The 14,501-nt window shown below is 41.8% G+C and overlaps 1 protein-coding gene across 1 annotated transcript; it reads right to left on the bottom strand.

Annotated features, from left to right (window-relative positions):
• Positions 1-4,342: 4,342 nt before the first annotated feature.
• On the bottom strand, positions 4,343-14,033 carry sfrp1a (secreted frizzled-related protein 1a). The gene is made up of 3 exons (XM_028415264.1): positions 13,508-14,033; positions 10,705-10,785; positions 4,343-5,578 (listed from the first exon to the last, which is right to left on the bottom strand). The coding sequence occupies exons 1-3, from the start codon at positions 14,031-14,033 to the stop codon at positions 5,253-5,255; spliced, it is 933 nt and encodes a 310-aa protein (XP_028271065.1). The 3' UTR covers positions 4,343-5,252.
• Between the last annotated feature and the right edge of the window lie 468 nt (positions 14,034-14,501).

Genomic DNA, 14,501 nt, shown 5'->3' with positions numbered 1-14,501 from the left:
TGGCTATTATTCAAAAACACATGGCCGACAGCCACATGTGTAGTCCATCCCACACACACACACACACACACAGACACACACACCTCTGCCTGCTCCCTTGCAGACCTGTGTGAAAAAGAAAACAATTGTTTCTCTGTTTTATTTTCCTTTCAGGTTATCCCTGTTCTCCGCCTGGATTTCGATGGCTGGTATAGTCATAATCTCACGCTGCGAGCAGTGCTAGCAAGAGGCAAACAGCCCGGAGGGTTCAGCCAGAAGATTGATGTGAATAATCTGCCAATTTGACTGCGATCCCAGAATTCCAGGGGAACCAGGTCTGCAATGCTGAGCGCCGACTCATCCTTCTTCCTTGAGATGAGCTGGAGACATTAACAGGCAGCACTGAAGCCATGTGTATTTAAATGGATGTCCATTTATGAAGTCACACACTTACAGTCTCACATTTTCAACATTTTAATGCTACATCTAATTGGGATTTGTACACATGCTCCAACTTTATGATGCTGCACGTTACCGCTGACACAGAAATCCTGTGAAATGACCCTTTTAAGTCGCTGGCTACTGATGGCGCACCAAAAAAACTGAGTATATAGCTATACCATTAAATACAAAGGATGGTTTTATAGCAGCTGGGGGAAATGGCAGCAGCTTTGAAGGCATGGATTAAGAACAGAGAAGGGCCTCGCTTTTTTTTTGCAAAACAAAAAAAAAACTTCAAGGCCCTGACATGGTTCAGAGATCCATAAAGTCAAACATTTGGATAAAGAAAATCAGGTTACGACGGCTTATTTGCTGCCAAATATTTTCACTATAAGTCTTAATAACACTTTATTGTTTCCTCCTGTTAATGTGAGGATGTGGAGATGCATCTTAAACAGACTGTGGTGTCCAAAATTTCCCCAGATGTGTCTTTGAAACACAGGGGAGGAAGAGGAAGAAGAAGAATACGAGAGCCTCTTCTGTTATGAAGTGATTAGTCAGTCAGACAATATTCACTGCAACCCCAGAGGTCAAACATAAGTGTAAAGCTGCATGGGAAGAGAGAGTGGAGTAGGGAATTTACATGTTTGGTGGTCTCTAAGTGAAATTTTTGCTATTTCGCAATGTACAACAATGCAACATTATATTATAATATTTATTATATAAATATTTATTTATATAAAATTAATTATATAAAGAGTGTTCACACAGTATCTGCTTCCCTTGTAGGTAGTGTTTGGGGGCCTGAAAGAGGTTCCTACGACTTATGGCTAAGGTCTGAACGCAAATGTGGCTAGCGAATCCCGCTAGTGACGTGATACTTCCGAGTTCACAGGGACGGTGTCCGGGTCGTGTACAAAATCCGTATGTAAACAACCATCGAATTATGACAGCTTTGCCCCAAGTTTGTTTTAGACAGGGCTACAAAGGAATAAACTGCTGTTTGAACCAACAAAAAAACACACGAAAGAACGAGCAACACGGGACAAAAAAAAAAACAACACATGCGCACACACGGTCCTACTGCGGCTTGAACGGACTCTGTATATTACGAGGCGCCACCTATCAGTTTGAAGGACAACAAACAAGCCGGGTTAAGCTGGATTGAGCGCGGACATTCATATGTGATAGCCAGATTTGAAAATAGGTCTGAGCGTATCCAGCTTAAAGGTTATCCAGGTTCAATCCTACTCTATCTGGATTGACCTTCTCCAGTGTGAACGGGGCCATAGACTCTAAGGATGCACAAACCTTTGGTGCTGTTGCCCATTGGTATCTGAATATTTTCAACATCTTGTGTAGGCGGGATCCAAACGCAGACACAAGGTGGCCAAAAAATCCAACAAAATACAGCCAAAAGATGCAAAAATAAACAGAAACTAAAGAATCCAAGGCAAAACTTAAAACAACCCAGACAAGGGACACAGGGTATCCACAGGTAAGATTACATGACCGGAATACAATATGAACAGACAAAGACAAAGAAAAAGGGAGAACAAGACTGAAATACATGAGGGATAACAAGCCACAGGTGAAACACATTAGGGCGGGGCAGCCAATCACAATGGAGGAACACAAGGAAGTAAAACTGACAAGGATAAGACTTTCAAAATAAAACAGGAACCCAGGAAAATACCCCAGAAAACTTAAAACAGCAGCTTTGGGCTGATAAGGTGTCTTATCACACAGACTGAACTAAACTATATGTGATGTTCATAATGGGGGGGGGGGTAAATAAATAAAATACTTTCCCATCCTTTGACTCAGAAGCAATCAAAATAGGACCCTCTCAATGTGTGGCGGATCAGGCAGGATGTTTTTTGGCAGATCGTCTCTTAATAAAATAAAGCTGGCTCTTGGCCCCAGGTTTTCTGGGGGCTCTTTTGAAGGCAGCTGAAGTAAGGATTAGAAAACGTCCACATCTGAAATATATTTTCCAATATGAAAGCCATTACTGAATCCAGATGGACAAGACGTTGGTCCATTTGATTCTTCCTGCTTTTTAACAAGCCTTTTTATTGACAGAATGGTTTCATGTTTTGTTGTTTATGTGTGTTGTACTGACATGGATGGATTTCAGCTCCTAAAAGAGTTTACATTGAAACATTCATCACTGACTTATTCTTATTGAAGGAGAATACAGGCAGTCTGCAGCGGGACATGTGACTGTTGTGAATCAAATGAAGCAGCATAGGAAAGATATGTCTGTTCAGTGTAGAAAACACATCCATCAGCACAGGCTGTGTAGGGAAAAAAAGCCCTATTCAGTGTGACAGTTATCGTATGGTTAAAAAAGCATTAGAGTGCAGCATCAGCGTGAGCTCTTGCTAACATTTGCACACCACATATCAAGACACCAACAGCCTGTGGAACCACCAACCATCTTCCCAGAGATGTGGGGTGACCAAATGTCAGTGTTGATGTATAGAGATCTGGCAGAATGTTGCTTTATGCTGATTGCTAGTGTTTGTTTGGCAAAGCGTATCTGATCTGGTGGTTTTGGCAGGTGTTGCTCCACTTTGTTTGAACAGTGTCTCACATCAAGTGCAAAGGCTAAAATGAAGAGACGATGAACGATTGCACAGCCTTTGCAAAGCAGCTCGACAACGGATGAGAACCTTTCCTGTAATCCTTCATCTGAACTTTATTCAGACTGTCTGGTTATATAGACTTATATCACAAATACTGACAGATAACTTGACTACATGCAGAGTCCAGTTGCCTCGATTTAAACTCTTGGACAGGACATGACCTGTAAATACAAAATGCCACATTTGCTCTACAATGCGTCCACCCCATACAACACATGTTTACATTTATGCTAACAAAACCTGTCATCCGATCATAGGACTGATACAGCGACAAAGGTCTGTGTCGGTTGGGGACAGTGTAGGTGTGTGCAATGTTGCAAACAAACAAAAGAGTCAAGGGGGTCTAGTCCATCTGATGCTGGGAGTCGTTTGTTTTCACTCACCGTTAACTCTGCGTGTTTAACCATTAGACTCTAAAAACCCTGCTGGTTAAGATTGTGCATTAAAAGCTGGATACAGGGGTTAGATAAAGATCACCTTAAACATATCAATTCATAACATACTACAAAGACCATTGCCCATTTTCGGTTACCATTGCGACAAGTACCTGCCTCCACAAACTTGTTATAAACTGAACCATCCACCTTATGTCATGTTTTCTTAGCCACATGGGCTTGCCTATGTGACTACCTTGATCCTTTAGAGCTCAGAGGTCTGGCAGGCAATGCAGTACCCCAGGATTCAGTCAGAAAACCTGTTAACGTTTAAGCACTTCTGGTTCCCTCTGTCTTTTATGGGTGTGTTTTTTGGATAAGATGCCCTGAACAAGGGCTGTTTACCATAAGCTTAAAATTGTTTTATACTCTCAAAATAATAATAAAACATACACTAGCAAAAACAGAAGATGGTTGGTGACAAGTGGCTAAAGGGTCATCAAGGTTACAGAAAACTCCCACTGGTTTGTCCCTTGAGATTAAGATTAAGAAAACCTTTATTTTTACCACAATGGGGACATTGTGAACAATAAGATAAGATGTTGACCAAAATCCCTGCTATATAAACATGAGCTAGTCACTATGGGAAGTAATACTTAGGCTCAGCAGTCGATGCTAACATCTAGCTAGTAAACGTCTTCACTGTGAGTCACCATTGGCCTTTTTTAGTATCTGGCATGTACACTGATTCTGTTGTTATGTGAGAAGCCAGGGTTTAATTTTTACATGCACACAGTCATCCTCCAGTTGTTGAGATATCACTGGATCAAAGAAGCAAAAAAACAAATATAAGCAATGCCATTTTGTTTTTTCCATATTTATGTAAAATTTGTATGTACATGTAACAGGCAGCAATGCACCGCTGACATTCAAATCTGAAACAAAACAGTGCTAAAACAAAACAGAGACACTCAAGCAAAACAAACCGAAAACACTAGAGCCGGCTTTCTCCTTTGATAACTTTTTCACTATATGACTACAAAAGGCATGTTCCATTACCAACACATACTGATTACTGCAGACTGGATGTATACACGCACGCACGAAAAAAAAGTGGTAAAAATATTTAGGCAAAATCAGGAAATCTGCCTCGCAGACCTATACATTATGATGCAGATTGGTGTTTTTATGATTTTCAAGTAACAAAAGACAGAAGACTCAGAATTATGATATGAAGAAATCATAAGGAATATGCTGGTAGTGCAGTCTCGAGGTGACAAAATAATAAGCTATAAGTTATTCAACAGGAACCCCCTATGTGTGGCTTTTGAAGCTCAATAATGCAACCATTGATTTTACGCATTATTATTGTATAATCAGAAAGAGTTTTAAAGGATTGCTTAGCTAAGAGTTAACCAGCAATCGGTTAGCCTATGTTAGCATTTAAACACTAACAGCAGAGGACAACAAACTAGCATTCCTCATAGCAATCCAGCTGGCTAGCTAAAAGTGGGTTAACTCTTAGCAGGTAAGTGTATTTCCAAATAAAAAGTGTGTAACAAAGTATCTACATACAAATAGTGGACACGATTGTCCTTTTTTTTGTTGAGCTGACTGGAAACAAAGAAAACCCTTAAACTTGTGGCATCATTGCTCACCACGTTCTACAACATGTAACAATGGACGTTCTGAAGTTTATCTGTAAATATACAAAGATATATAGATATATAAACAGGACAATAGAAAGCAAAGTTTGGGAATGCTTGTGCAAGTTCATACGTAGGAACGAAGACGCGACCGTGCTCTATTATTTGAAGACAGTCGCAAAAGCGGGACATTGGTGGGTCTTGAGTTTCTTCATGGCCTTTTTGAACTCTTTGCTGCCCTTGTCCCACTTGTGGATGCCAGTGATGAGGTACTGCTTATCCACCTTACGGCCCATGATTAGATACTGATGTCCCAGGTTGTCAAGCTGCTGGCAGGGGCAGTCTGCACCGTTCTTCAAGTACAACACCAGCTTCTTCACGTCCTTCTTCTTCAGGTTGCCCGTTTTCAACATCTTCTTCCTCTTCTGGAGGATCACCTTGCGGTCCGCGTTTTCCTGCTTCACTTCCTTGATCTTAGCCTTGAAAGCTGCAGGTGGAGAAACAGAAGGATGGATAGAAGTTCTTGTGAGTGAGGTGCAAAATTGCACACGAATCAAAACAACAAAAATAATAATAATAATAATGTCATATTAGCCGGTATTAACTTATACATATGATACATACATACACAGCTGCCAGCATATTACACTCGAAATTTAAAATAAAAGGTCAGATTTTATTCAAAATAATTAACTTTTCCTCAGTGTTTCACATGGACCGTAATACCCCTGACTTTTCACTAAACTCTATTTAACCTTTTAATCCCTCTTCTCCTTCCTGCAGTTCACCTCTGAATCGGAGCACGAGTCAGACCTCGGTGGTCCAAGTCTCCATGTGCCTGCGTGCCACACGAACGGGCCTTGTGAAGCCACGGGACGGGAAGGGAAGAAAAAAAATCAAAGCATGCTACGTCCGATCTAACTGACAGAGCTCTGGTGCTGGGATAAAGATAAAGTCTTGTGACCTGCAGTACGGTGACGACAACAGCCCGATTGAGCGTGAATCTTTTTCACACTCCAGCAAAGATCTGATATGATAAAAATTGTCTATGACACTTTAAGACAATTTAAGATCCTTCCTGAGCGGCTTTTGGTAAAAATCAAGCTTGACATAAAAACTCGATTTATCTCCCCCACTTTACACATGTATCTCCCACCGCTAATTAAAGTGCTAAAACAGAGACGGCCTTTTTTTCACCTGTATTAGTGGGGGCACATGGTTGGGATTTGGACTTTTTTATCCTTCGTCTCTGCGAGAAGGGGCTTAGTGTTCAGAGAAATCAAAATGCTCATAATTAGAAGAAGCCTGCTCCTGAAAGGACTCGATAAATCCTCCATCCTCCATAATCCTTTTGACGCTCTGAACTTTTTTGCACCTCGTGTTGTTTGAAGGTTTAATCTCCTCGGCAGCAGCGGTGGTACAATAAAAAGTGAACAGTTACAGAATTAGAACGATTAGTATTTAACTACAATAATGGAAATTTGCACTAAATATTCAAGTACAAAGTGTTATTTTGGTAGGAATTCCCCCTGTCTGTTGTGGTTCCTGACCTCTAACCCTGGTTTCCTCCACCAGACAGGACCCTGCAGCTCCCAGGGTGTCATAAAACCAGCAGGGTGTGTGTGTGTGTGTGTGTGTGTATTCACAATGACAGAAACACAACAAATCCGATAAGCTGTGGACATCAGTCCTCCAGTCCTGTTGTTTATCGCATCAGCAAAGGAAAGGAGTCATTTGGCAAAAGACAACAAAGTGGGCCGTCAAGAGGCAGAGGAGAGATTTAATTGAAGGGGTGCAGGAGTTTGTTGGGACAATGAGGTGCCATAAAACCTTAAGCACAAAGATAAATTGCGGTGGGAACAAAGCGTTGAGTGGGATGAGTTGTAAATCTGTTACCAGCTGAGGGCCGCAAAATAGGATGTGTGTGTGTGTGTGTTTGGAAGGGAGGGGGGGGGAATCAGGGAGTGTCAGTCCTCAGCACTGGACTCAAAAGCTGTTATTTGTTAGTAACTCTGATGTGTTCACTTAAAACACACGGAGCTAACCTAGAAACTAAGACTTTAGCACAAAAAGCAACACAGCCGATCACACATCAGCTGCAATGGAACTGTTGGACATGTATTCCATCCATGTAATTCCAGCCATGTATTCCCTTAGTGTAAACTCTTCCTGGTTGCATCTGATTGGCTTAAAGCTATTATCTTACTGGTTGTGTGGAATTCAAACAGCACCGACATGGTGGCTCATTTAGAGAAAAGTAAATGGATCTCTATAAAGATTTAATATGAGAAGGTACATCAGAAACTGTGACATGGAAAACAAGAGGTGAATCATTTTCCAGCGTTCAATTGTGCAGTACAAAGTACAAATTTCCTTATTTTCCACTTGCCCTCCTTCTTTTTCATGACCAATGGTAATACAAGAGGTGCATGGTACCACAATAACAGCAAAATGTAATATATGCAATTCAACCCATGGGCACATCAATGTCTGTGAATCTGACTCACGTGCCTTCCTCAAAAATGTCTATTTTCATAAGGCTCATGGGAAATCTTCCAGGCCTCTTATTTTGAATTTATAACATGTATTCTGTTTTTTGTAAATCTTTTCTGATATATATATAAAAAAGTCCATTTATGGCTGTAGTCTAGCAACATTCTTGGGTTTGCCACTAAAAACGTAAAGTATCTGAACTCATAAGTATACGCATTAAACTTTGTGTGGAAAATGTCATCACCGGGTGAGAAATTCAGGCCTTTTCAACATAATTTTGCACACATGCACATTTCTGATACGTTGCCACAGAGTTACAGGTGAACTTATAGCAGCAAAAGAGTATAGTCTCAAGCCTCAGCTGTCTATCAGTGCTAGACATTAAAGAAAAAGCATGTGCATTGTGTGAGAGGATGGTATAATTGAGAATGAATCTGTGATATAGTCTTTGTAAAGACTTTATTTCCATATGAAGGCACTAGAACACCTTCATATCCAACAAAAGCTGCTTCGCTGCAGCTCCTTTTATCAGTATCATTATCGCAAAGCAACATAACACTCATGTTACCAACAAAGAGACAACATTTCTCTGAGAACAATGTCCAGGAAGTGGAAAAAAATGCCAAGGGTGAGGATAGTTTACACATGATTGGTCCATGCAGATTAATAAAGACTTCATTCAGACTGATTCATTCCTCCAGCCTCTCCGTGGTTTTCCACAGAGAAGCGAAGAAGAAATCTATCATATCTGTAACCGCGCTGGGCTCCAAACAAAACACACAGACTTGGATTTAAAACAGCGGTTCCTTAAAAAACACGCCGCGTCCACTTGATGTCAAGTCAAAACTAGCAGAATGCAATCAGACTGACGGCTTTATCTTTCATTGGTGGGATAAAACACATCTTGATTAAAGCTCTGGATTTTTCCATTTTTTTTTTCTTCTCTAAGACTCATGTTTGGCTTCAGGTGCTGTAAAGAGATATTTATAGCTGCAGTTTTCTGCTGAATTCCAGTGGATACAAACAAATCTTTTTTGCTTTTGTCGATGACATACAGTGATCAGTTATCTGCTGTCAGGGCTGTGCATTAGATGTTTACACGCAGCAATCCACTCATGGTGGAGTAACAGTCAAGAGGTTTTTCCTGCATTCCAGAGGGAGGTCACTCCCTCGTGCGGGGGTCACAAAAGCCCTGCAACGGCAACGTCTCATCCTCAGCCCAACCCTAAATCCGTCTGTGTATCCTCACATGTCAACTGCTTAGGCGACTTATGACAAGCAAGCAAAACAACATCTGTCTTCATCTGAGATGAAACAAGCCAATAATGTGCCCCCTCTCTCCTCTTGGCAAACCAGGACGTAGAGACCGAAAAAAAGGACGCGTCCCCTCCACCGCAGCATAAACACCCAGGCAATTCCTTAAACAAATGTAACTTTAAACTTTTCCTGAGAACTACAGGAAAAGTCTGTTTCCAATGTGCATCTCGTCTATGTTTGCTCTGCATGGCACCTGGAATTTAAGCTGCCACAAGTTCTGATCCAGCCAGCGAGAATAAAACATGAAAGCTCCAACATCTTGCATCTTGTGTGCATCATGCTCAGATTATTCCTGGAAGTCCTCATAATGGCTATTTAGTTGATGTTTGTGTTTTTAATTGCGCTAAAAGAGGTTCGATGTAAGTAAGTCTGCTTCATCATGCACGATTCCACAACTAAAACGAGTGCTCCCATCAGCTTTACATGTTCCTCCCTTCCTGCTTTGTTAATGCTGCTTTCCATTCCAGATGGAATGAAGACACTCTAATGAAAAGAATGTGTCAAACTGGCTGCAGCGTGTTTTCACAAATTTTGATGTATCTCTGAAAAATTTCCAAATAAGGAGAATTCCAATGAAGATTTGATAAAAAAAAAAAAATAATTCCTGTCTAAACTACATGAGAACCCACAGAACCTTAGTAGACGTTTTGGACCACATCACACGGTCTTCCACACTTTATGATAAATTTGTTTAAAAATGATCTAATACTGCATAATATTAATAAAAAAGTGAACATGTTTGCACATAAGAAACAAGACAGATCAGTTATTTTCTGTATACGTGCACTTTCTTTTTGCCCCGCCCCTTTTTGGAGACCTGCAAATCTGTACACTGATGGCCCCTAATCAAACATATAAATATAGGACCCATTTGTCACAAATCATTCTGATGCCAAAATAAGTTGTTTTTTTTGTTTTTTTTCTGAATCCAGTCATGAAAAAATGGACATGGATGTTAGCAGCACACCTCTGCCGCTCTTGTTTGAGCAGTCAACAATTGCAAAGTCCAAGCTTAAGTGTTTTTTGCGATCTTAAATATAACTGCTAAGATCCAAATCTCCTTAAATGTCAATTTTTTTTCATGATTGGATTCAGAAAAAAACCTACAGTATGCACACAAAACATATTTGGACATGTCCAACACTGACCTGCCCACAGGAAACAGAACCATTTTATACCATTAGCATAATACCACTATTAGTGCATCAGTATTAAGTGATTTGGTAACTTAAAAGTAATGTAAGCAAAAGCAACTTCAAACAAATGTGACCTCAAGCTAACATACCTTATGTATACATTTTTATAATCTCTAGTATCACACCTGACCTCTCTAATATACAGAGTGTGTGATCTAATAAGCTCAATAACTAGGTCAAGGGTCATTTTTTAATTTGCCTTGTGGGATTACATCAAAAAATGTTATTAAATATATACATGGATGGCTTATCATGGACTTTTCCATCTGTGTGCAGTATGTATTCTGTGACAAGACCTATCCCAGACAGCAGAAAAAACATCCCACTTCACCAACTGCAAGGACCTGCCACATAAACACTTTCATGACCCCAGAGTCATTCGTTACGGAGCATCATCCTACACCAAACCAGACAGGCCAGGAGATATAAAAAAACATACAAAAAGGTTCAGGTAAGGTCTGATGACATAAAAGAAGTTATTCTCTGTTAAAGATTTATAGGCTGTTTTAAATGTGGAAGACGGAGCAGATAGGAGATGTTCTCTTGATTTCACAGAGCACACTGATGCATGTCGAGGTATTTTCATGTGCGTTTTGTAGCTGCTTACCGAACTCGCTGGCACACATGTGCTCCAGCATGGTGTCCATTTTCATTTCGTTGTCACATGGAGGGCAGACAGGCAAGACCCCTGTTGAGAGACAAAACAAGAGAGTGTGGGACATGTTTTGACAATCAGTGGAGAGAAAAGAGAGGCGAAAAGTCAAATTTAAAACCACTAGATACGCTGGAATTATCACCGCTCACTGGAGAAGGAATCAAGATGTAAACATGGGATAAGATGACGTGATTTATCTGCATCTCTCTGCAGGCAGAGATTTTGGTGTCAGTCACCTCATCTCTGGCTCTGGAGTTTGGTACACTCGGATGACCTGACCTCAGTGGGGAATGTCTTCAGCTTTTATAGCCAGCTGTAACTAAGAGCTGCAGTAAACATTCTTCCTCACCTCACCAGATAGATCTGCTCGATGGCGATAAATATGCCAATAAATGAAAAAAAAAAATCAAATGTGGAATGAATACGAGCTTAAAGGAATGTTCTGACATTCCAATTTTTTTTTCTTTTTTTTTTAAAAAAAGGTAATAATACTCAGCTCAAAGACAAAGAGCCAAAATATGTTTTTGCCAAAAAGTAATTCAGTCTAGAGGCACATATCTGCAAATGCTTTACCGACACGATTTTTCCATTTTTTCTAATACCACAAATGATCGCTTCATGCCAAACAGCTGAGCTTACTTTCCAAACAAACTTGGACCTGTGATGCGATTGCAAGCGTCCTGCAGCATTTATAATTCAAACCGAGTGTTGCTTCAAATGTTACCCGGTGGGGGGGGAGCTTTCCCCATCCAGTTGTCCATTACATGTATTTAACAAAACCTTGTGAAAGTAACACCCAAGTGCGAAAAGCTTGTGAAAACAGAGTCACTGTGTGTCACCCCCCCCCCCCCTTCCAACCTATTTGAGCTCGCATCTCCTTTAAATCAATTATCACCGGGCTTTATTCAGTGGTTAGCACTGTTAGCTGACCTCAATTAACAATCATTAACAAGGACGGCTGAGGAGATTTGAGTCTTGAGACTTTAAAGGGAGGCAGGGAAGCAAATTCCCTCCTCCTGTGAGAGAATGTTGCCTTTATTTATCAGTAGCGCTGACAAATGATAACAGGTGATGCCTGAAGAAGGTCTGTGTGGTCCCCCCCCCCTCACCCTGAAAAGGCAGTCTTTTCAGAAAAGCGGAAAATACCACCATGTCAGTAAGTTACACCACCCTTCCTCCACACACACACATTACAGATACAGTAAGCTCTGTGTAATTGCTGGAGGATCCACACCCCCCCTTTCCATTTACAGCCTGTGAAAATGTCTTCAAGTGGTGCATTTACAGCTTTAGATTGAAATATGAAGCAGGCTGATGATGTGATGATGGCAGTCAGTCCCATTCTGGTTTATGGCTAAAGAGAAATGAAGCGGTGTCTGCAGCACCTAGACGGGGGTGCGGGTGGGTGTGTGTGTGTGTGTGTGGGGGGGGGGGGGATAGCTCTCAAAGCAAGTTATCTTCCAGGAAATTTGGGGCTTTTCTCTGGTATCTGTCAGCTTGGCTCATAACGCAAGTTAGCACTGGAGGACAGTTTTTGTCTGGACTGTATTAATCCCCCCCCCCTTCACTGATGCTGCATGCTGCGTCTGGGGAGTCTGCACCAGAGCCACTAGTGATAGATGATAGGGGAGAATACGTCCTTGGGAAGTTTAGAAACAGCCTCCAGACATCCATGTTATTTGGACAGTGTGTGTTTGTCAGATTTCCATCTTCCATTAGGTTCAGTGCATTTGTCAGAGAACAGGAATTATTAGATGCAGGTACTTTTTTTTTTTGCTGCTGGACTTCCTCCCAGCATTGTCCTCCAACTCAGCGAACACCTTGAAATAAATGACTACCATCTGTTACTGCTTTTTTTTTCTTCAATATTACAACATCACTCCTAGTCCAAAGCGAGCAACTTCACGTTAAAGCTGCCGTTTATCCAGCAGATTATATACTGAAAGGAAAATGTAAAGACTTATTTTAAAGAAGCACTGAGGTGGAGGAGGAGGGGTTGTTAAAATGGGATCAAATCCAGTTTTTTTTTGCCCCCTCCAAAAGGTCGTATTTGGTTTGTTTGTGCTGGGATTTGCATCTGCAAACACGCCGTCACCCCTGAAACAACATTCTCAAGCTCATTTAACTGTGGAGGGTGTCGACTTTTACACAGCAGCAAAAGTGCTGGCTGTTTGTTTTCTCAGTCAGGTAGCTGCTCTGACTCTGAGGTAGTTAGTTAAAAGCGCTGCATTGCAACGGATTAAAATAAAAAGTGAAGCTTTGAAGAAAGAATGAAGTTTTGTATATTTTGAAGTTACAATGCCAAAAGGAAAAGATCTGCTGCTTTTTCTGAGTTATAAAATCGCCTGTGACAAAAGAAACAACGCGAGGACGTGTATTTTGACAATATGTGGATTCAATTTTTTCGTTTTCGTCGTTCAACTGTGTACTGTTATCTTTACATTTCAGACTGTATCTTTTACCTTAAATTCCAGGCCACGTTAAAAAAAAGTTATTTAGTTTACAGCAAATTAATTAAATTCTAATAATGAATATGTGTGTACTACTTGAAGAGGGGCCCCACTTGGGCTTGGACCTCAGTTTATCAAAAATTCTTGTTACGCCCCTGGATTTTGGTCATTTTTCTGGATACAGGTAATTATTAATAATAAAAATATTGCCTTGTTACGTCACATCAAAATACAGCACGTCTATGATGAGCCATCATATGATGAACCAGGCATTAGGTTCTAAGTTCTAATATGAAGCCGCCTACCTGTGGGGTCCGGTCTATCGGTGGTGTTGGGGTGCGACATGGCGATGCACACATCATCTTGGGGAAACTTGGCACAGGTGAGCATCTCTGGCCAGGGGAACCCGTACGCCTCCATGATGGGGGTGCAGCTGTCGCGCACGGCCTCGCACAGCCAGCGGCACGGATAGATGGGCCGGTCCAAGCACACGGGAGCAAAGAGCGAGCAGAGGAAGACCTGCGTGCCCGGGTGGCAGTTCTTGTTCACCAATGGCACCCAGCTACTGGCCTGCTGCTTCACCTCGGCCATGGTCTCGTGCTCCAACAGGTTGGGAAGCAGCATCTGGTTGTAGCCCACGTTGTGACAGAGCCGCAGGTCGTCCGGGATGTCCACGCACTGGGGAGGCTTGCCGTAGCTGCCCCCTCCGGGGTTGTAAACCTCCGACCTCCAACTCAGGTACTCGTACTCAGACGCCCTGCACATTGACACGAGCGCCATTGTCACGGCAAACCGGATCATCCTCCAGAAGGATTCAGAAGCACACCTCATGTTCTCAACAATAAGACGAACGCTAAACCAGAGAAGCGCTTTCCTCTCACTTCATAAAGAACGCAACAACAAATGCTGGTATAGGTAAAGTCCACAGACTGCGTGTCCTCTCTGCAGCCCCGCTCCGCGCTCCTCTTCTGCTCCTCTCTGCTGTGCTCTGCTGCGTCTGCCTCCTGCGAGAGTTTGAGGAGGTAAAGCTCCTCTTGTCTGTGCCGAGCTGGGGGAAACAAGAGGGGATTGTAAAGTGCGATCTGGCCAATCGGTGCGCGTCTGTGCCTTTTGGCACTCTGCTGTCAGTCAAAGCGCTTAATTACCCAGTGCGTAAAAACCTCCCCAGGAGCCCTCCCCACCCCCTCCCCTTCACTCCCCCCCTTCTTTTGCACTTCCTTTGTCACACGAAAATAATAACAATAATAAAAAACATGAATACATGTGCACAAAACGCACAAATGATCATTTGTATGCATT

The sequence above is a fragment of the Parambassis ranga genome, chromosome 9 (assembly GCF_900634625.1).
Source record: "Parambassis ranga chromosome 9, fParRan2.1, whole genome shotgun sequence".
Lineage (NCBI taxonomy): Eukaryota > Metazoa > Chordata > Actinopteri > Ambassidae > Parambassis > Parambassis ranga.
This window is presented reverse-complemented; position numbering and strand designations above follow the sequence as displayed.

Excerpts from the sequence above, each read along its gene's own strand:
- sfrp1a (XM_028415264.1), bottom strand. The coding sequence starts at position 14,033 with ATGAGGTGTGCTTCTGAATCCTTCTGGAGGATGATCCGGTTTGCCGTG. Across the intron at positions 10,786-13,507 it reads CGATAGACCGGACCCCACAG|GGGTCTTGCCTGTCTGCCCT; the intron begins GTAGGCGGCTTC and ends GTCTCTCAACAG. Across the intron at positions 5,579-10,704 it reads CATGTGTGCCAGCGAGTTCG|CTTTCAAGGCTAAGATCAAG; the intron begins GTAAGCAGCTAC and ends CTCCACCTGCAG.